A 21,606-nucleotide genomic window follows, 5' to 3' on the forward strand; every position below is an offset into this window, starting at 1 on the left:
CAGCTCGCTGTGATTCTAATAAAAATATGGGCTAAGTATAATTGAGCACTCTCTGGGCAGCTCTAAAGGTTGGTCTGAGAAACCCGGGCGCTGCATTACTGCCAAGAGCTTCTTTGAAAATTATTTCATTCTTTTTGTGCTGACTAGTTTATGAGTTTATGAGATCCATGAAGTAAAAATACAGCCCCTTTCAAAGGCAGCTCCCGATAGCCACATCCAGGAGATATTGAATAGAAAAGTAGAGCTGGTCCTAAAGTGTTTCATCTTCAAGCTGCAAATCCCTTGGTCTGGCATGAGGTATCTGGTCATCTGGCTTGAGCAGCTGCTTGTAGCTATGCACCAAGAGGGTTTATTGGTGTCTGCTCACATGTACCTAAACTGTCGTATTGCAAAACCACCACCAACAATGAGTCTTAATAGACACTCTAGGCCAGTGTTTCCCAATTTTATTTGACTACGGAACCCTTTTGAACTGGAAAGAATTTTGTGGAACCCCTAATAACAGTCTAATATATGGAGCTGAAAAAGTAGACCACAGATAAGTAAACAAATGCTAAACAAGGTCATGAGATCAACATTTATTTTAATTGCACGTTTAAAAACAAAAATCACATAATTTTTTTAAAATCATAACATGTTACTTTAATGGAATTTTCTCGCAGAACCCTTATTTTCACTTCATGGAACACCATTTGGGAAACACTGCTTTAGGCTCCAAGGAGCCAGTTATAAGAGAGCATGAAGAATGAATTGGCCTCCATCTTTGTCCTTCAGAATAGGGTTTACGACAAAGGACCCATTTTCTGAATTAGTGAAATGTCTGCAATCCCCTCTTCTGGTTGATACTGTGGCAGCATCTAAAGATCCCAGTCACAAACCAGGACCTCATTGTACTAGGTGCTGTACAAACAATGCAAATAGACCTTGCCTGCCCCAAAAAGCTTATTCACAAACACGTTCTTTGTGCTGAATTAGATTAAAAGCTTTTGGGCAATTCTGGAATAGGAATTTCCTTAATGAATCAGACCCATGGTATATTTAGTCCAGTGCTTGGTCTCTGACAATGGTCACTTCCAGACGCTTCAGAGAATGGTATAAATCCCTCATAATCAACAGTTCTGAAATACACCTCTGTGGGACATTCCTTCCTAACCCTGGACAACTGATAGGGCTGCCTTATGTCCTGTGTTGATCTCCCTTAGAAATTTTGATCCTAGGCAGTGCAACTGTAATTGTTGCTTTTATCCTATTAAAATCTTAGTTTTATTAACATCGTGTGGTAGCAAGTTCCAAAGGCTAATTATATGCAGCGTTTTTTAAAAAAGTATTCCCTTATGTGAGATTTTAAATTTCTTGGTCTTTAATTTTATGCGGGCATTGCTTTGTTCTTGTATTATAAGATAAAGTAAATAGTTTTTGGATACCATGGTGATAGATTATATATACACAAATTAAAGGAGCTCGACTGACCTCTGCTGAAATATTTATCTTAGATAACTCTATCATAGAGTCCCATTATCTCTTCTTTAATGAACCCCAGTATTATAAATATACTCTAAATATATTTACAGTAAATGTAGTTTATAATTTCTCATATATAATAAATGGCCGCCAAGATTAAGTAGCCTAGCACAGAGGTCATTGTTAACAGAGATGGCTCAGGCCCACACTCTCGACTCCACGCAGAGCTGAAGATGGATTTCTCTAGGCCCTAGGCAATGTGGGGGGGGGGGAGAGCTTGGCTCTCAGGCCACCTCAGAAGGGGGAAGAGCCTTGTCAGAAGGGCAGGCCTAGGGGCAGTCAGCCCTCAGCGCCATCTGAATCGCACTATGCCTCCCGCAGTCAGCCCCCAGTGCTGCCTGGGGCTCTGAGGGAGATTTAAAGAGTCTAGGGCTTTGGCCACCCCTGCTGCTGCAGTAACGGTGGTGTGGAGCGCCAGAGGCACTTTGCCCCCCCTTTGCTCCTCTTCCTGTCACCAACCTTTTTCCTCCATGAGTACTTCTAATTCATGTGGTAGCTGCAAGACGTCGGTCAAGGTTTGTATCAATACAGTACTGGATCTTTGGTACTAGCACATATGTCCTCTCTTTATCCAAGTGAGAAGGGTACTGCACCTTGGCTCCCACCTGTTTTATGATCCCAAAAAAGGATGATAGGATTAGCCCAGCCTCTTGTGAGCCAAGGGAAATGTAGTATTTGGAAAGCAAGCAATTTTCCACTGCCTGGTTTGGTGCCAGGAAGCAGTTACAGTTTTGTATTGACTAGGACTTTCTTCTTGTTCTGGCCCCGCAATGGATAGAAGCGAGGGTGTGATTGTTCTGCTTTCCACCAAGCTCCTCAGGGCAAAGCAGGGACCCAAAATCTCCTAATCGATACTGTAAGCAACACCATCACTGGCTCTGGAATGCCTATCAGAGAAGATTAATAGCACAATGAGGCCCTAGCTTTCTCTCTAATAGTCACCAAAGACTTCAGTACATTTAAGGCACAGACCATAGAATTACAGAGCCATCCATTTAGTGGAGGAAAATGTAGCAGTGACTGAAAGAAAAAAAACAATTGCCAATTCTCCTCACGTGGTTTGAAAGGGATTTTGTCAACGTCCCACATAGCTCAGCTGATTCCTTTACACCAGCTACAGAAATGAAGTGAGCAGTGCCGGCTGCAAGGTCAGAGTCACCTGACAAACACCTGGAATTTCACTGCACCAAAGAATTTTCTCACTCCTTCAGGCCAAAAGCCAATGCACTCTGCAGTAGGGACAGGCACTTTGGCCAGGACTTTAAAATTGAGAGTGTGGTCAGATTCCACAACGGAGGAGCTTGCTATTAAACAAAGCAGAAAGCTTAACAATCTGTATTTCAGAAGCTTCAGGGGTTGCTGAGTTAGTCTGTACAGGATAAACTTAAAAAACAACAAATAGTCTGGTAGCAGTTTATAGACTAACAAAACATGTAGATGGTATCATGAGCTTTTGTGGGCACAACCCACTTCTTCAGATGACAGAAGTTTTGAGTTTAGGATATCCAAACCCAAAATAAATAGGGGAGAAGGGAAAGGGGGGAAGGAAACAAATGGAAGGGGGTGGGAAACAAGAAGCAGAGGGTATGTAAATATCAAAGGAAAAACTAAACAGGCAAAACTGGTAATCTATAAGTACCTAAAAATTGGATAGTTAAAAGAAGCAGATAAGGATCATAGGATAGCAGTTAGAGAGGAAGGGTACTAATCTACGCAGACAAAGAGCTGTTGGCACCTTCATTGTTTGTTTGGTTGATAATTGTCCCAGCCATCCATTATCTCATTGAGGCCATAGGTGTGAGAATTTAGTACCCTTCCTCTCTAATTGCTATCCTATGATCCTTATCTGTTTCTTTTAACTATCCATTTTTTAGGTGCTTATAGATTACCAGTTTTGCCTGTTTGGTTTCCCTTTGATATTTACATACCCTCTGCTTCTTGTTTCCCACCCCCTTCCATTTTTTTCCTCCCCCACTCTGCCCTATTTATTTTGGGTCTGCACAGCCTAAACTCAAAACTCCTGTCATCTGAAGAAGTGAGCTGTGCTTACGAAAGCTCATGATACCATCTACATGTTTTGTTAGTCCATAAAGTGCTACCAGACTATTTGTTATTTCTTAAGTTTAATTTGTATCTTATCTGATGTTTGGATGACAAGGTGGCTGCTTTGGGGATTTGAAATGCAATGCTCTTTGACATTCAGCACTGTGGTCATGGAGAGGTTCGTGTTGAGTAAAAGTGGTTGTTCAGAGCTGCCCCAAAGCAGGTGGTCAGAGTTGTGGGTCTGTGAAATTTCAGCTTGCTCTGGAAGAGTGCTGCTGCTTTAAAAGAAAGGTAAGCAGAGCCCAAGTGTGTTAGTGTGTCGTGTTGTAGTAGCGCTGGTAGTCTGGGCACTGTTCAAACATACAACAAAAAATTCTCTCTGCCACCAAGAGCTTACAATTTAAATCAGACTGGATTGTTGTAGAATTGAGGATCAGGTGAGGACAAGTTTAATTCTCTAAAATAAAAGGTGGCCACAGTTTTACCATAGGAAACCTGAGAATCATGCCACAAACATGCTCTGCGCCATACAAGACACTGTCCCTACCCTGAAAAGCTTGACCTCTACATAGACAACACACAATGCAACCCATAGGAAAGTTCTGTTTTACAGCATTTTAACAATGTGTGCGTGATGGCATTTTTGTTGACAGGAATTAGCATGGTAGCCCTAAGGAGATGTTTAAAAAGCTAAACAGTTTTCCATTTTATAATTAATTTAGCTTTACCAGTGGTGCAATAGACAGAACAATATGCCAAATTTGGCAACTGGTCCATCACTCCCTATTAATTAAAGGAAGCTGCTCATCCAACTCTTGGCAGCACATCATAAGGCTTTGGTGCCCAGCTGATAAAGCACCACTTCACAGCAATCAGCAAGCAGAGAGCCTTGTGGTTGTTCTTCCCTGTCTCTCTTAAGCAGGAAACATTGTGGCGCCAAGAGGCACAGCTGGTTTTGCCCAGAGTATGAAATGTCTTAAATCTCTGGCAAAGGAAGAAGGCTGAGATGTATCTCGAGGCTTCTGGAAGTGAGGGATTGATAGCTTTGACTAGAACCATGCACAGTCTGGTTACAGTAGGAAAGCCACGGTTAGCAGCTTACAGTGCTGCTGGGGCATCGCAGATCTGACATGCAGGCTCTATTTCACGCCTGCCTGCATCCCAGCTCTGTTGCATTCTAATATTCCCCAGACAGCCAGGCTGGTTCCACAGAGCCATACCATTGCCTCTGATCTGCAACACCCTGGCTCTTAAGGTTCTGGCTCCTTTTCTTCCCACTGCATTTAGGTATCTTTTATACAGAGCTGGTGTTTGGTGCTGGGCCTCGAACGATGCCCAATATGATAAAGCAAGGGACTTTAGCGAGGGGGACAAATGCAGAGTAGGGAGATCTGTAAGACCCCCCACCCCTGTCTTCCCTACACATACACAATTTGCTTCCTTTGTGTCCTAAACAACAATCTAAAAACTATTCTCCAGAAGACAGGCTAGAGTAGAAGATACCTGCAATCTCTGCTCTGTGAGGAGAGGTAGCTCCATAAGAAATGGCCATCACTGTTACCATTTTTGTTTTTCTCCTTCTAGCTCAGTGTCAAAACAGTGCTTTTACTAAGAGATCTGGAGAGATCATCAGCCCCAATTATCCCAAGCCTTATCCCAAACTCTCCACCTGCAGCTACACCATCCGGGTGGAAGATGGCTTCATGATCATTCTGGAGTTTGTGGAAACCTTTAACGTGGAAAGTCACACAGAAGCAACGTGTCCCTATGACACCCTTAAGGTCTGTTGAATCTCATTGTTTTTCATCCCAGCTTCGGTGCAGGGCCCACTTTCTTCATTTGCTGCACTTTCTTCAATTTGTACCCTTTATCCCTTGCCCTGTGATGCCTCCTTTTTTGGGAATGTCACCAAAAACAAAACAGTCCATAAGGCGACTGGGAAGCAAGATTCTTGACTTCTTTTCTAAGCTCTGCCCTTAATTTAGTGTGTAAATCTCAAGCAGGTGACTTAACCTCTTATAGCAGTGCTTGCCTGCCAGCGAAATAGACATTATACCTACCTCATGAGGCTATTGTAAGGCTTAATATTTCTGAAACACTTTGAGATACTCTGATGAAAAGTGCTTAATAATGTTCCCTTTCAGCTTTTTCCATCTGTGTGGATTTTGCCCATCCATGTGCAGTATAACATTTTTAATGTGCACCACCTGTAGAAAAAAAAATCTAGCTGTGAGAACTCTGCTAATCAGCTGGATGGCATTGGAATCTCTCCTGAGCAGCCACACAAGTGCACAGATTACACTGAACACCGATGCTTGATATGCAATTATTGAGGACTTGCCATCCATCAAAGTAACTAAAGCTTTGTTTCTATTGAACAGTTAACATAATTGAGAGCCACAGCTAGAGGTCTGAACGATCCTTACCTGGGTGTCATATTGAAGTCAAGCTGTATGCTCCTTAGCTGATTTGAGTATGCTGGAATGGATGAAGTATGGCTGTCTGACTCTTCTCACTGTTTCAGATTAAAACACCCAAAAAGGAATATGGTCCATTCTGTGGACAGAATGTTCCTCCAAAAATTGAGACAGGCAGCAATGCTGTGGATATTACTTTCTCGACCGATATCTCCGGGGACCACACTGGTTGGAAGATCAAATATACAACAACAGGTAGGTAGCTCAGTTCTTGCCTTTTGTAAATCTGGCTCTTCTGTAGGAGGAAAGGCTGCTAATGCTGATTCCAGAGCCAAATTTCTTTGTGTGCATATTAATTCTTGCTACATTCTCAGTCTATTACCTTTTTGGCTAGGATCCTTACCACTGTAAGGATATTTCTGAGCTCCATTTAATGATGATACTACCATACTACTAATTTCAAACTAATCTGTACCCCCTGCTGTGTCAGGAGCATGACCTTGTAATGAACTGGCTATTATATAAGTTTACCACTTCTCTATACTCAGGTGAGCCGAGAGATTTGTGGGGCCTTTGGACAAGGTGTATGGGAGCAGCTCTGTGCTCCCAGAAGGGGTTGGGCCTTGAGCAAAAGGGGTATGACCAGGGCAGTCAGCCCTCAGTGCTATCCAGACTGGGTACCCTCCCACACACACTGTACAGGGCTCTGCATCATGCTGTGTGGGGCTTTGGCAGCAATTTAAAGGGCCCAGGGCTCTGGCCATGGCAACTTTTGAATCGCTGGGCCCCAGGGCAATTGCTGTCCTTGTTTCCTCCCTGTCAGCAGGCCTGTCTATACTGGATGGAATTAACTACATCACATAGGTTCAGTGCGGCTAGCAATTACCCTTAAGCTCAAGTAGTAAAAATTTAAACTTTTGCAACAGGAGAAGTTTCTATCACTGTGAGTTCCAAAAGGCCAAGGTGTACAGATGAGTGGTAATGGATGCAGTGTTGGTTTGTTACTGCTCTGTTAAAGCACCACACAGTGCCTCTGACATGTCCCTGCAGAGTAAAAGACCCCCTACTTAATTTTCAGCTGCAGTGTACTCCCAGGACTTCATTCCAGTGCGGCATGCACAGCAAGCAAATTATTCCTAACTGCTTTTGTACTTAGTTTTTACTTGCTTCATTAACCAATGTAAAATGCCTCAAGGAGATCCAGAACAACTGCAGCTGGTGAGATTCTCCTTGGGTCTTGTGTCAGAATTATCTGCCCTAGCTCTGGCTTTAAGAAACAGGCATCCCATTTAGTAGAAAGTATGTAGTGGTCGGAGACGCTCTTCTCGCCACAGCTTCAGGAAGACTAATCAGTTTTGCATGACTCCGAATCAGAGTTGCTAACTGCAACCCTTGTTCAAGAGAACAACGCAGCAAGTTTACTGACTTCTCCATTAAATGTTTCTGTTTGGCCTCAGTTATACTGTGAGGGAAAAATGTAGGGTTTGGTTTCCTAACAGCATTAAAGTCTGCATCAGGAGAAAATATAATGTTTTGTTTTCTATCACTTTCTACAGCCTTGCAATGCCCTGGTCCTAAAGCACCACCCCATGGTCACATCAACCCAGTGCAGGCAAAATACATCCTGAAAGACTACTACACTTTGTCATGTGATACTGGATATGTGGTGTTGGAAGTAAGTAAACCACCGCTGCTCCTCCTCCTGGTTTCCTTGGGGAGGTTAACTTGTGGGATTAAATGTGTTTTAACTCGATTTAGCCACTGTACATAGTAATTTAACTTCTGTGCTGCTCTCACTGTAACTGTCTGAGAGGAGTAGCCATACAAAAAACCCTTAAACTACGAATAGTCCTGCAGCACCTTAGAGACTAACAAAATATGTAGATGGTATCATGAGCTTTCGTGGGCACAACCCACTTCTTCAGATGAATGGAGTTTAAGGCATCTAAGTTCCAAATAAATAGCAGAGCAAGACAAGGGATGGGAAGGGGAAAAAATGGGAAAAGAATAGTCAGAGTTTCCATGCTAAGTGAAGCTAACAGAGAGGGTTCTAAGTGCTCTTAAGAACCTGGTGTTTGGCCTTATGTCATTAGGATGTGGAATGTAGTGGGTAATCCAGTTACGAGCTTTGTTTAAACCTCTATTGTAGGTATCAGACTTGTAAATGAAATTAAGCTCTGCAACTTCCCATTCAAGTTGGTTTTTGAAATTGGCTTGTAATTGGAAATTCTGAGACCCGTTAATGGGTGCCCAGGCAAGTTAAAACATTCCCCAACAGGTTTCTGTGTGTTACCTTTTCAAAAATCTGATTTCTGTCCATTAATCCTTTGTCGTAAAGACCATCCAGTTTGGTCAATATACATGGCAGAGGGGGCATTGCTGGCACAGATCACATTAGTGGATGTGCAGTTATATGCACTTCTGATGTGATGGTTTATGTGGCTAGATCCTGTGATGTTGCTTGTATAGATGTGTGGACAGAGTTGACACTGGAGTTGATTGCAGAGGTGGGTTCCTGGATGAGTATGATAAAGGTGTGCTGAGTGGTTGCTGGAAAGAATTTGTTTGAGGTTAGGGGGTTGTCTGTAGGTGAGGATTGGCCTATCTCCCAAGGCCTGTGAGAATGAGGGGTCATTTTCCAGGATAGGTTGTGGATAGTTGTTAATGCATTGGAGGGGTTTAAGTTGGGGGCTACAGCTGATGACAAGTGGAGTTCTGTTGTTTTCTTTGTAGGGCCTATCTTGAAGCTGTTGTCTGGGAACTCGTCTGACTCTGTCAAAGTGTTTTTTCAGTTCCCTGGGTGGGTATTTAAGTTTTAAGAATGCTTGATAGAGATCCTGTAGGTGTTTGTCTCTGTCTATGGGATTGGAGCAAATCCAGTTGTATTTTAGGGCCTGGCTGGAAACAATTGGTTTCTTGGATGGAAGCTAGAGACATGTAGCTATGTGTAACAGTCGGTAGGTTTCTGGTATAAAGTGGTGGAAATGTGGCTGTTGTGTAATTGTACTGTAGCGTCAAGGAAGTGGATCTCTTATGTGGTGCAGGTTAAGGTGGATGGTGGGGTGGAAGTTGTTGAAATCCCTGTGGAATTTTTCAAGAGCCTCATTCCCATAGGTCCATATGATGAAAATGTCATATGGTGCTAGGGGGCGAGAGCTGAGGAAACATTGTTCCAAGTCAGCCATAAAGATCTTGGTATATTGTGGGGCCTTGCAAATGCAAGTAGCTGTGCAGCTGACTTGAATATAAATTGTCCCCAAATTGGAAACAGTTGTGGGTGAGGACAAAGTCGCAGAGCTCTGTAACCAGGTAAGCAGTGGCATCATCAGGAATGGTATTCCTGATAGCCAGTAACCATCATCATGTGGAACGTAAGTGTAAAGAGCTGCTACATCCATGGTGGCCATGATGGTATTTTCAGGAAGATTACTTATGTTCTGTAGTTTCATTAGGAAGTCAGTGATGTCTCAAAGATAGGTAGGAGTGCTGGTAGCATAGGGTCTAGGAAGAGAGTCAAGATAACCAGATAATCCTGCTGTAAATTTTCCAATGCCTAAGATGATGGATCGTCCAGGATTTCCAGGTTTATGGATCTTGAGTAGCAGATAGAAATCTCCGGGTCAGGGATTTGGGGTGTGTTAATATAGATTGGTCCTGAGTTGTAGCAGGGAGTTTCATGAGTAGTTGTTTTAGGGGATTATTATTATTTTTTTTTTATTCTTTAGTGGGATCAGAGGAAAGAAGCCTGTAGAATCTGGTGTTGGTGAATTGTCTGGCAGCCTCCTCTTCATGAGCTGTTCTGTTCATGATGACTACAGTGCCCTCTTTTTCAGTCTCTTTGATTACGTTATAATTGTTTTTGAGGCTGTGCATGTAGCATTGCGTTCTGCATGACCAAGATTGTGTTACATGTTGTTTGCTGACAATGTCAGCCTACGCACATTTGCGGAAGTCATTGATGTAGAAGTCACAACTGTCATTATGACTGTCAGGAGGGGTCCACATGGATGCCTTCCTCTTATGGGATTGGGGTAGAAGCTGAAGGGTCAGTTCAGTGTCCATTGGTGTGTTGGTAATATTCCTTTAGATGAACGTGGCCAAAATAGGCTTCCAGATCACCACAGAACTGAATCATATTTGTGGGAGTGGTGGGGCAGAAAGAAAGTCCTCAAGATAGGATAGATTCTTCTGCCAGACTAAGAGTATGGTTGGATAGGTTGACAGTGTTGCTAGGTGAATTGAGGGTACTGAAATTGAAATACCATGAGGCAAGTGAGCGTTGTAGGTGGCTTGTTGGGTTTTAGTAAAGTCCAGCCAAGAGGAAGTGTGTGTGTAAACTTGGTTTTTTATGAGAGCCTCTAGTGTTGAGCACTCCTTCATGATTTTCTTCTGTTTGTTGTATAGTATGCTGATTAGTTGGTTCCTCGGTTTCTTTGAGAGTGTGTGGCATAATCTCTTGCTGTAGTCTGTGGGGTATGTAGAGTGTAGTGGGTTTTTCTTCTTTAGCCCATTAGGTACGATGTTCATCTGTTTGTTTGCACTTAGATAGGAAGATGTCTGTTTGAATCGGAGAGAGTTTTCTTGTGTAGTTGACGGATTTCCACTCTCTATGGCTGAATGCGGTGCCTTGCATGTTCAAAAGTTTCAGAGGGGTAGATGTGTTAAGTCTGTAATAGAAAAAACTTAAAACAACAAATAGTACTGCAGCACCTTAGAAACTAAAAAAAAATTTAAATGGTATCATGAACTTTCGTGGGCACAACCCACTTCTTCAGATGAATGGAGTTTAAGGAGTCCAAGTTAGCCATACTAGTCTGTAAGTTTAAAAACGGGTAGTCCTGTGGCACCTTAGAGACTAACAAAAAAATATATAGTATCATGAGCTTTTGTGGGCAAAACCCACTTCTTCAGATGACCTGGAAGCTGAACTGGTTTCCATTTCCAGTCTAGCTTATCTGAAGTGGGTTTTGCTCATAAAAGCTTACGATAATATGCATATATTTGTTAGTCTCTAAAGTGCCACAGGACTACTCGTTGTTACTGTAATTATGTGCATATTAATGATAAAATAGTTTGCATTAGTTATCTTACAGCTGTGATCCTCCCCAAAGAACTGTCCTTTCCCAAACAAGTAGCAGTGTCCAGATTTAGAAGATTTCTGGAAATTGCTTATAGATTTGTCTGTAATTGAGTTGGGAGTAGAGAATAAAAATGTTTACCATATAGTCTTAACGGAATAGAATTTTTGTTTAAAGTTCTCTGCAGAGAAAGTTTTTAAACTAGGTGTTGGATCTCTTAGTACACTGAAAGACATGATACATTCAGTTCTATAGCATTTTAACTTCAATGGTCATTAGGCAATTTCTGAAGATACTACAAATACAGCGCACACTCAGGGCAAGCTATAGCGATCACAGTTTAACCTTTACTATATGGGTCACACAGGCTCATCTTTGCAATCAATATAATAAATGTACAAGCCCCACATTAATGATTTTCTCTCAATTTTCTATATATTCACTAAGGGTATATCTATACAGCAACATTATTTCAAAATAACTTAGTCCATGTCTACACAGCAGGTAGTTATTTCAAAATACTGTCAAGCTGGTAGACTTCTTACTCCGATTCCTGTAACCCTCACTGTACAAGGAGTAAGGGAAGTCGGAGGAAGAGTGCTCTATTTCGAAATAAGTGCTATGTAGACGCTCCCAATTTTGAAATAAGCTACGCAAATGACACAGTTCAATTTGCATAGCTTATTTCGAGTTAAGCCTTGCTGTGTAGACACACCCTAAGATTTTAGAATCTATTCTGCTTTTGACAGTTTTATGACATTGCTGTTCATGTACAAACCCAGGATAACTAAATGCATCTAGGTTATGTTAATTTAAATAAATAGTCAAAATTAGATACAATAAAAGGTGTATTCATATAATGAAATAGATAAATATCCAGAATATACAGCATGATCTTGCTTTAAATATTTTTATGTTGTTTGCCATCTCCATTACTAACCAGTAGGCGCACAAGGCAGCCATTAAAATGTTGGTAGAACTGCCACCCCAAACAAATATAAGTCTCAAGTTTCTAGAAGTGAAGTTATCCTCCCTTATTCCACTGAATCTTGAGAAGAAAGATTTTGTTTGTATCTGAAATGAATGCAGTATAAGAATTACCTTTCCCCCTCACTAAAATGATATAGCTGCTGTTTAAAAATTAAGTAGGACATTTGAAAATAGCATCACAAACCTATAAAGATCCGTTTTATGCATTGTTTTCAGTTGATATCAGTGAGCTAAAACCCTAAAAATTATATGTAACTGACACATTCTTCTAATAAGCAACATCATTTTTTTAATGAAGCTGTGTTACTGATTTTAGAGAAATAAATGGATTCTTATTTTTCTTATTTTCCTTGTTCAGAATGACGTGGTTCTGAAGTCTTTTAAAGCAGAATGTCAAAAGGATGGTTCATGGAACAAGCCAATGGCAAAGTGCATCAGTAAGTCAATATGAATAGTCAAACTTTGTACAGTATAAAAGTATCTTAATTCTTCTGACACACAAAACTATACAATTATCTTAATGAGTGCAAGGATGTAAGTACCAATAAAGTTTTATTTTTATTTTTTTAGTTCAGTAAAAGTTGCCTCTAATTCAATTTAACTTATTTAAATTTAAAAAACTAGACACTATCTTGATTTTTTTCACCACTCTTTAAAAGCAAGTTTTAAAAAGCAATGATGGTACTAAAACTAAATTAATTTACTCTGAAAACACATTATAGGTATCCAGAGATTTAGTAAATTACCAGCAATGTTAGCAGAGAAGGGAAACTATTCCAATTGTTCAATTCCTCCCTGCACAATTACAACTACCTTGTGTTAAATAAATCCAAATTCTAACAACACCCAGTGGTGCTATAGGTAGGGACATTCCCATTTTGTAGGTGTGTAAATAGATACAGTGAGGTAAAAGGGACTTGGTATGGTTCACCAGGCAAGTCAATAGCAGGTAAGAACAGAACCCTAAAGTCCTACTTCTCTGTCTCTTGCTCTAGTAATTATTAGACATAGTCTCATCACTTATAAGAAACTTAGAACTCTCAGTAGCATGACTTCTAGATTTATCCATACTTCTCTCTGGTCTTTGTATTATAACAATTACCTATATGAACAACATGCAGTATGACATACTTTGGATGTTGATCTAGATTAAAATACATGTCTGTTTCCTTGGGAGATCCTGGGCTTACCTGCTTCCTGCACCCAAAAGTGCTACCCATAACTTTAATTTAATAAAAATGTGTGTATCTAGTTACATTATGCCTCCGACTTGTGATGCGATTGGTTCCTGGGAAGCCTTGCAAGTTGGGGACATCATAACTTGAACCCTCATTTACGATAGGCGCCGTGCACCATCATAAATACAAGCTGAGGACATAAATTGAGGTTTTTGGCCCCTTCCACGCTTACAAAAATTGTTGGAACTCAGGCAGTCACAAGTCGGGGGCCTCCTGTAATTCACTCTTCAAAAGATAGTCCGGTAATTCCACTCGATCAAGCCTTCCCTCATAATCACCACCAAACCTCCTCTCCCATCCACATCAACAAAAATCTTGGGTCTTGCACCTCTCCCTTCCTGCAGATCAGCTCTGCACAGGAGTCAATGCAGACACTGAAAAGGGCCATTTTATTATTATTTTAAAATGTCTTTTGTAGTTTCACAATTCTGTCTTTTGGAACTATTTTCAGTTGTCAACTGTGGCCCGCCTGAAAACATAGACAACGGCATGGTTACTTACATCACAGGACCAGATGTAACCACCTACAAAGCGGAGATTCAGTACAAATGTGAGAGCACCTTCTACACTATGAAAGCAAGTAATAACGGTAAGGGGAGACCTTATTCCTTACAGTTTGTTCTCAGATGTAAGTGCTCAGCATCTTCCAGGTCTAGGTCCTACATCATGTAATAACATTTAGAAATCAGGTTTGGGGCACAAAAATTCAGCCAGTCACTTTCAGAATAAACAAAGAGGTTCATAATGGTATTTTCTTCTGTGGCTGGAGAGGAATGGTGTTGTAGTGTTTACAGGCAATAGTTCATTGAGATCACTAGAAATCAGCCTCAAAATATTACATAGAATGTCACTTTAATGTTGGTCTCTCAAAAACATCACACTGTATCTTGGATTTAAAAAACCATTCTTATGTGAGAACTGACCACTTTCTATACATTCCTTTACCCTTCAGAACGTAGAATTTTACATTTAGGTCACATCTGAGGGTTCTGCTTCACAAGTGACAGAGTGGTGGCTTTAGGCTGAGGTAGGATATTTATGCTGCATTATGCCCTAACCTCTCATACCTTACAGCTGTTAGTGAGAGAGGTGTGACCCAAAGAGCCCCTTTCACATAGGAATTCGCAACAACTAAGAGAATAGTAGGATCTGAACTCTTGAGAACTGAAAAAACTATAATGCTTTTGTGATCAGAGCTTTAAAAAAAAATGATGGCAGCTTAACGTGTGCATTCTTGTATTTTTGCCTTTTCTGCAACATGCAGGTAGATACCAGTGTGGTGCTGAAGGATTCTGGCAGAATTCTAAGGGAGAAAAAGCACTGCCTGTCTGTGAGCCAGGTAACACATGAATTTATACCAGAAGTTCATAACTGATGTAGATTAGAAAGAATGTGATATCAGGATAAGAAGTGCAGATTTGTTTAGTATAATTTGTCTTAGATTGGTCTTTAAATAGTTATTGATAAAAAAACACCACTACATGGTCATTCTTCACTACTTCACAGCCTCGCTCTTATTTATATAATTATATCTAGTCCTATACTAAAGTTTTAAAAAATGCTCTATTTGTAAACTTTGATTCATTTTTGCTATTTAGAAGGATTAATATAAATTGGTTAAAAAATCAGTAAGTACCTGCTCTCAGTTAACTAAGGCCAGCCCATTTTATTTAACAACTTCTTCCCCCTCCCCCCCAATTCACTCTTTCCAGTTACTAAATGTAAAACATTCCATAATGTCTTAGGAATGAAATGTTTAATTTTTCAGGGGTGGGGAACCTCTGGCCCAGGGGCTGGATGTGGCCTCTGGCTTGCCTAGATTTGATGACACCTCCCCCCCGAGGCTCAGGGCCCCCTAGCATTGGGGAGCCTGTGCAGGCGCTCCAGCCTCTCTTTTGCCCCACCATGGGGCTGGAGCACACAAAATCTACTAGGCTGGGCTCCCCTAGGCTCTAGGGGAGTGTGAGAAGAATGGGGAAGTATCTTTTATTCTGCAGAAACCAAGTTCTGCAGATTCTCTCTCTAGCTGGTTTTTAAAATTTGCTTTGTTAAGTATAGCCACTTTTAGATCAATTAGTGAGGGTCCAGGCAAGTTTCATTTACAAGTTTGACACCTGTAATCAAGATTTGAACAAAGACATGACCTAGATGGGCTGCTACATTCTACACCCTAATTAAATAAAAAGCTAAGCACTGGGAACTTACAGCCCACTCTATTAGCCTCATTTAGCACGGACATTCTAATTGACAATATTTTTTTCCTATTTTATTACTTCTCTTTTCCTTCCTCCTCCCCTCTTTCTCTGCAATTTATTGTACCCTGGATCCTTTACTCCATTCATCTGACAAAGTGGGTTGTGCCCATAAAAGCTCATGATACCATCTAAATTTTTTGTTAGTCTCTAAGGTGCTGCAGAACTATTTGTTGGTTTTTAATTTTTTTCAGCTACAGACTAACACAGCTATCCCTCTGAGACAAAGTTCAGCTAGAGTTCCTTTATGGTCACTAGTGATAGAAATGTAGCCGTGTAGTCTGGTGTAGCTGAAGCAAAATACAGGACTATGTAGCACTTTAAAGACTAACAAGATGGTTAAAGACTAATAAACCATCTTGTTAGTCTTTAAAGTGCTACATAGTCCTGTATTTTGTTTATAGTCACTAATTCTTTTATACTGGTCCCCATTTTTAAGAATCCCTCTTTTGGCCTTCTGAGTTTTTCACCTATGTGAACATGGGGGCATGAAGCTGAGCATCTATCACTTCCCATTAAGGACAGTGGGAGCTGTTGATTCACAGGACCTTGAGTTGGTATCCATGTATAATAGAGCAGATGCCTCTCAGGCAGGTACCAAAGGCAGGCAAAAGTTTCAAATAGTTAGAAATTATTAAGAGTTTGTATATTTAACACTGGTCCATTTTTTGCATAAGTATCAGGCAAAAGCAATAAGACTTGAGTGAAAATGGGCCCACTGTTAAGTAGTTCTTACTGAAGAATGTCATAATTTTGAATGCTTGAGCAACTAAATTATTCACTTGGCAAAATATCCTAATTAGCTGGTATTCAGAGCATGAAAATCAATGAAACTGAGTTTTGTGCTATTCTGTAATTTCACATGGTATAATATTAAGATTTTTTAGTAAAATTGATTTTAATTCATCCCATTGTTCTATACTTTACCCTTCTGTTCATTAAGTGATAGTCCTTTTGTTGTCCACTGTGGGTCTCACAGGTGCACCATCCCCCTGAAGTTGGGGAATTTGAAAGTAGCATTCACTGCTCTGTGCACACATCCAAGCTCACCTCGTGCCTCCAACCAAGGTGATAAAGGGCAGGCTAGAAAAGTGTTTCTCAACCAGTGGTACGAGTACCCGTAGGGGTACTTGAGAGAAGTCTGGGGGGGTACATCAACACAACTGAAATTTGGAAAAAACTGAATTTTTGTTTTAAGTTTTACAGCACTTTATTTTTGTACTCTTTACATCCAAAAATTTCATCACCTGTCTGGCTACAATTAAGTTGTTTAAACAAATGTGTTGCAATAGTAGAAAAAAAGTTTGTCTCTGAAAACTGTAGGTACTGGGGGTACTTACCCTATTTTTAATCTAACTTTATAAAAAAAAAAAAAGGTTGAGAAACACTGGGCTAGACCACCTGCTTCTTCTCATAACCACATGGTCCAGTGGTGGTCCATCCACATTTCCAAAGCATTATCCCGGGGTGGGGAACCTATGGCTCACAGGCTGGGTCTGGCCCCTGAGGCTTGGGGCCCCCTCAAGACTCTTGTGTGAGGGGAATTCTTTCTGCTTCTCAGTTGGGGGGTCACATTATTGACGTTAATTTTTGTTTGCTTTGCTTCTCACTTTTGTGCAGCCCCCAGCATTTTTCTGTGGGTCATCAGCCCCCAATCCAAACAAAGTTCTCCACCCCTGCATTATGCCCTTCTATAGGATGTGGCTGCTGACACATCATTTGGGATGGAGGTTCTTGATTTAACTGTACCACCTAGGACCATCACTTGAAGGCGGTTACTTACTTGTAACTGGAATTCTTCCAGATATGTGGTCCCTATGGCTATGCCTACACTGCAGGCTTTTTGCGCAGAACAACTGTTCTTGCGCAAAAACTGGTAGAGCGTCTACACTGCACGCACATTCTTGCGCAAGTAAATTTACAGTAAAGCATCGGAAAACAGGGCTTCTTCCAGAAGAGTTATTCCTCTCCCCATGAGGAATAAGCCCTCTTGCACAAAAGCTCTTCCACAAGAAGGCAGTGTAGACAGGCAACATGAATTTCTTGCGCAAGAAACGCCTATGGTTAAAATGGACATCAGAGCTTTCTTGTGCAAGAGAGCGTCCACACTGCTGTGGATGCACTCTTGTGGAAGACATTTTGCACAAGAACTCTTCCGCAAAACAGTTTTTGTGCAAGAAGCCTGCAGTGTAGATATAGCCTATCTGTATTCCACTACCTGGATTCCTTTCTCTTTGCTTCATATTTTATCTGATTCACAGTGGTGACGGAACTAAAGAGGCTGTCAGTCCACCCAATCCTTATCGCCTTGGGCAGAGGCACCAAGTGAACCAAGACACATGCACAGATCAGACAGACAGTACTTTTAAATTCAACTCCAACCACATATGTTACTCATACTAAATAAGAACAACACATCTTGAAGAACCTCCAATTACAGGTGTAGCCACCTCATCTTCTTATGCCAAAACTTCATATGTAACCTCTTTCCTATTAGTTTAAGAAATTAAATGTAGGATTCAAGTGATGATCCCTACATGTATTATTCTCACAGTGAAAAATTAAAGGTGGGATTTTTTCCCCAGAAGTGCTTAAGTGTACTATGAGCACAAGTCCCATTAAAAATCCACTATAAATCAATGTTATCTGACAGCATCAATCCATTTGCAAACTTCAAGCACTGTTGCAGACTTTCTAGAATTTCAAGCTAGTCACATTTGCATTTTGCAAATGATTTTACAGTTCCCAAAATGATTAGCTGGTTAGAAGCATTGTCTAACTTCATCTGAGCCAGAATTAATAACGAGTTGCCATACTCCATATCTTTACTGCTTAATATTTATTATTTGTGCTTCTCTCCTATCAGTTTGTGGAATACAAACTAGGACATCTTTGGAACGTATATTTGGAGGAAAAATGGCAAAGCCTGGACAGTTCCCCTGGCAAGTTTTGTTAATTGCTGAAGATGCAGGAGCAGGTGGCGGTGCCCTCTTGTATGACAAGTGGGTTTTAACTGCTGCCCATGTCGTAGCTCGTCAAAGAGATCCATCAACCTTGATAATCAAAATGGGGTTACTGAACAAAAATTCTGTTCACTACCACCAAGCCTGGGCAGAAGAAATTTTTGTACATGAAGATTACAACGATGGCATCAGTTTTAACAATGACATTGCACTGATTAAACTTAAATATAAAGTCCCAATTAATGTAAATATTACGCCCATTTGCTTGCCAAGAAAAGAAGCAAGATTCCATGTGAAAACGGATGATATGGGTACTGTAGCTGGCTGGGGAAGAACTGACAAAAGGAGGCTTTCCCCATATCTACTGTATGTTGAATTAGTAGTTATTGATCACAAAAAGTGTAAAGAGGCATATGCAAAAATGCCACATGGAAAATCTCAGCTAGTAACAGAAAACATGATGTGTGCTGGGGTTGAAGAAGGGGGAAAAGATTCTTGTCAGGGTGACAGTGGGGGACCATTAACTTTCTTAGATAGTCAAACTAAGAAATGGTTTGTCGGTGGTATTGTATCCTGGGGCTTAGGCTGTGCGGTTGCTGGCCAATACGGGGTATATACACAAGTGATTAACTACATTTCATGGATTGAAAACACCATTTTGAAAAATTCTTAAGCAGTCTACTTTCTGATGTACAGTAACAATGAACAGGGAGTAAAAATGTTTGTAATATTTTGAAAACTGATTTAAGAGTTTAGTTTGAGTATTTCAATTAGTACTTTCAAATGTTATCTGCCCAACTATCCTAATCAATTAGTTTTACACCCAAATCTTATTTTAAAGTTGCGTTCCATACATATTAGTAGGTGGAATACTCAAATGAGCAAGGAAAATTGGACATTTAGTAGCACCTTGTTTAATCTAAAAAGAAAAGATTACAGAAAACTCCATTTGAATGTTAGTGTTGATTGTGTCTACTTATTATTGTGGATAACAATCCTTTTAAAAATATACATCTAACAAAACCATAGTATTACCAATCTAATTAACAGAAGAACATACTTGTTGAGACAGTAGGAAAGAGTTCATCACTTACTATATTAGCACAGCCCATAAATATTCCCCCTCAAATGAGAATATAAAAATTTTTATTTTCATATCTGACTAGCTCTTTCAGACCATGCTGCCTGATAAAATCACAACAGCTTCAGCCAGACAACTCTTCAAGACAATTGGCAGTGTATGGACAGAACTTTTCTGCTGTAGTTTTAAGAGCCAATCTAGACACAACTAAGAACAGAGTAAACACCTTTAATCACAATTGTAGGGATCTTATTTTAATAACCTGCCCCTAACAAAAAATAAAAACACAGAGCCAGAGGTAGTATAAACAAGATTCTGAAAATGCTTTTACATGTATAGTCATCAGTCAAATGTTCAGAGAAGTTATGTAGTGGTCCTGTCTTAGTATTCACTCATATTTAAAGTAGTGCTGCCCAGGAAACTGTCAACATCCCATCAGAATTAGTAGTTCATTACCACTATAGTCTAATTCTATTGAAAGCTGGTTGTTTCTACAAAACTCCTTTGTCTATTTAATCATCTTATATGTAATACATACTTGAAATGAAAATGGTTAAAAAAAAACAAGACCAAGCTCGCAAGTGGTGACAAAAATACTTTTTATTAACTCACTTAAAACACTAGAATATAAAAAAGCATTGAGAGAAAATGACCAATAAAGTATGAAAACTGACATGAAACTTTTAGGAATTTCTTTAAAGGTCAGGGAACACTAAAAATCCAACCTATAATACCTGATCCTGGACTTAAACACATTTAAACAAATTAAAGCCATGCTAATGACAAACTTACCATCTGCTTTCTTGAAGGGGTGCCACCGTTTAGTCTTTGGAGGTCCCAGAACACCATTTAAGTGTTACTCAGCAGCAGTAGCTGGTAATAGTGCAAGTGCTAAAATGCAAAATTCACAGATGGTACAGAGTTTGGAAATCATATTGGATTTAGGTGCAGAAAAATAAGCAACTTTTTGAAAAGGATTCTGAATAGTGAAAAGAGGTGGGATTACAACTGTACCTCAGGATTCATAACCCCATTTTTGTTGTTTAAAGTATGTAGACTGAGACTTAGTTGCTAATTATCACTTTGTACTGGAGTTATTAAAGTAATATCAGTGTAGGTATTTAAGAAAAAGTAGATGGTCTCCCCTTCATGAGAAATCATATTGAGACACAAATAAACAGGATACATCCTAATTAAGATCCACTTTAAGAAAATAAATATTCAAGTCAAAGAAGGACCTAAGCTAAATTGCCCAATATCTCTGAATGTAGAAGCTGCAGAATATGGAATACAATGATAAGAGGATCGGTGTGGTGCTGATTATTAAGCACATACTAACCAATTTCTGAAGATCTAATACTTATGGAAGTAATTGTGCTGAATGTGTAACTACAGGATACATTTTTTTTTTTGAGATAAGAAACCTCCACCAATACTTCATCAGGTGGACATTCTTCAGCAGGCGCTAATAATTAATTTTAGTCACAAGTTTGTCAGTTTCTTTGTGCTGACAGAGTGGGAATATTGTTCCACTGATTTCTAATCAGCAGGATGATTTAAAAACAACCTACAATATTTATTTTGCTTTACATTCTCATCCTCACAGAAGCTGCTTTGGAAAATACATTTAAAAGCAGCAAGTCTACTGACAGGTGTGTTAGTTGCTTCCCAATCACCTCTTCTCTCCAACTTAAACAAAAAAATCCACCCCACTTCCTAAAAACAAGTAGGAACATCCTTGGTGAGGATTCAAGCTAGAGGGAATGGCTTACCATTTTAGGTGAGGGTACCCAATCTTTTTATAGATATGTTATCACGGAACAACGCAAAAATAGACAGTGAATTACAAGTAGGGTGTCACGTATCAATGCATGATGAGTGATGGATCCATTTGACTTGTCAACTTTTAAAGCAATCTTATCTGAAACAAACTGAATTATTTCAAAAACAACTTTACAGAACTTCATCTCAAAGGGTAAAATAAATTAACTGCTATGAATTCTTTGCATTCAGGGCTGCAAAA

The 21,606-nt window shown here is 40.0% G+C and overlaps 1 protein-coding gene across 3 annotated transcripts in view; it reads left to right on the forward strand.

Annotated features, from left to right (window-relative positions):
* Positions 1–19,241, forward strand: part of MASP2 (MBL associated serine protease 2) — a 34,022-nt gene extending 14,781 nt beyond the window's left edge. For all 3 annotated transcript variants that reach the window (XM_006127053.4, XM_006127054.4, XM_006127052.4), the window contains exons 5-11: positions 5,149–5,345; positions 6,089–6,236; positions 7,538–7,656; positions 12,408–12,486; positions 13,739–13,876; positions 14,552–14,626; positions 18,406–19,241. In XM_006127053.4, the coding sequence (XP_006127115.2) occupies positions 5,149–5,345; positions 6,089–6,236; positions 7,538–7,656; positions 12,408–12,486; positions 13,739–13,876; positions 14,552–14,626; positions 18,406–19,175 (1,526 nt within the window). In that variant the 3' untranslated portion in view covers positions 19,176–19,241. The remainder of the gene's footprint in view (positions 1–5,148; positions 5,346–6,088; positions 6,237–7,537; positions 7,657–12,407; positions 12,487–13,738; positions 13,877–14,551; positions 14,627–18,405) is intronic.
* The last annotated feature ends 2,365 nt before the right edge of the window (positions 19,242–21,606 follow it).

The sequence above is a fragment of the Pelodiscus sinensis genome, chromosome 23 (assembly GCF_049634645.1).
Source record: "Pelodiscus sinensis isolate JC-2024 chromosome 23, ASM4963464v1, whole genome shotgun sequence".
Classification (NCBI taxonomy): Eukaryota; Metazoa; Chordata; order Testudines; family Trionychidae; genus Pelodiscus; species Pelodiscus sinensis.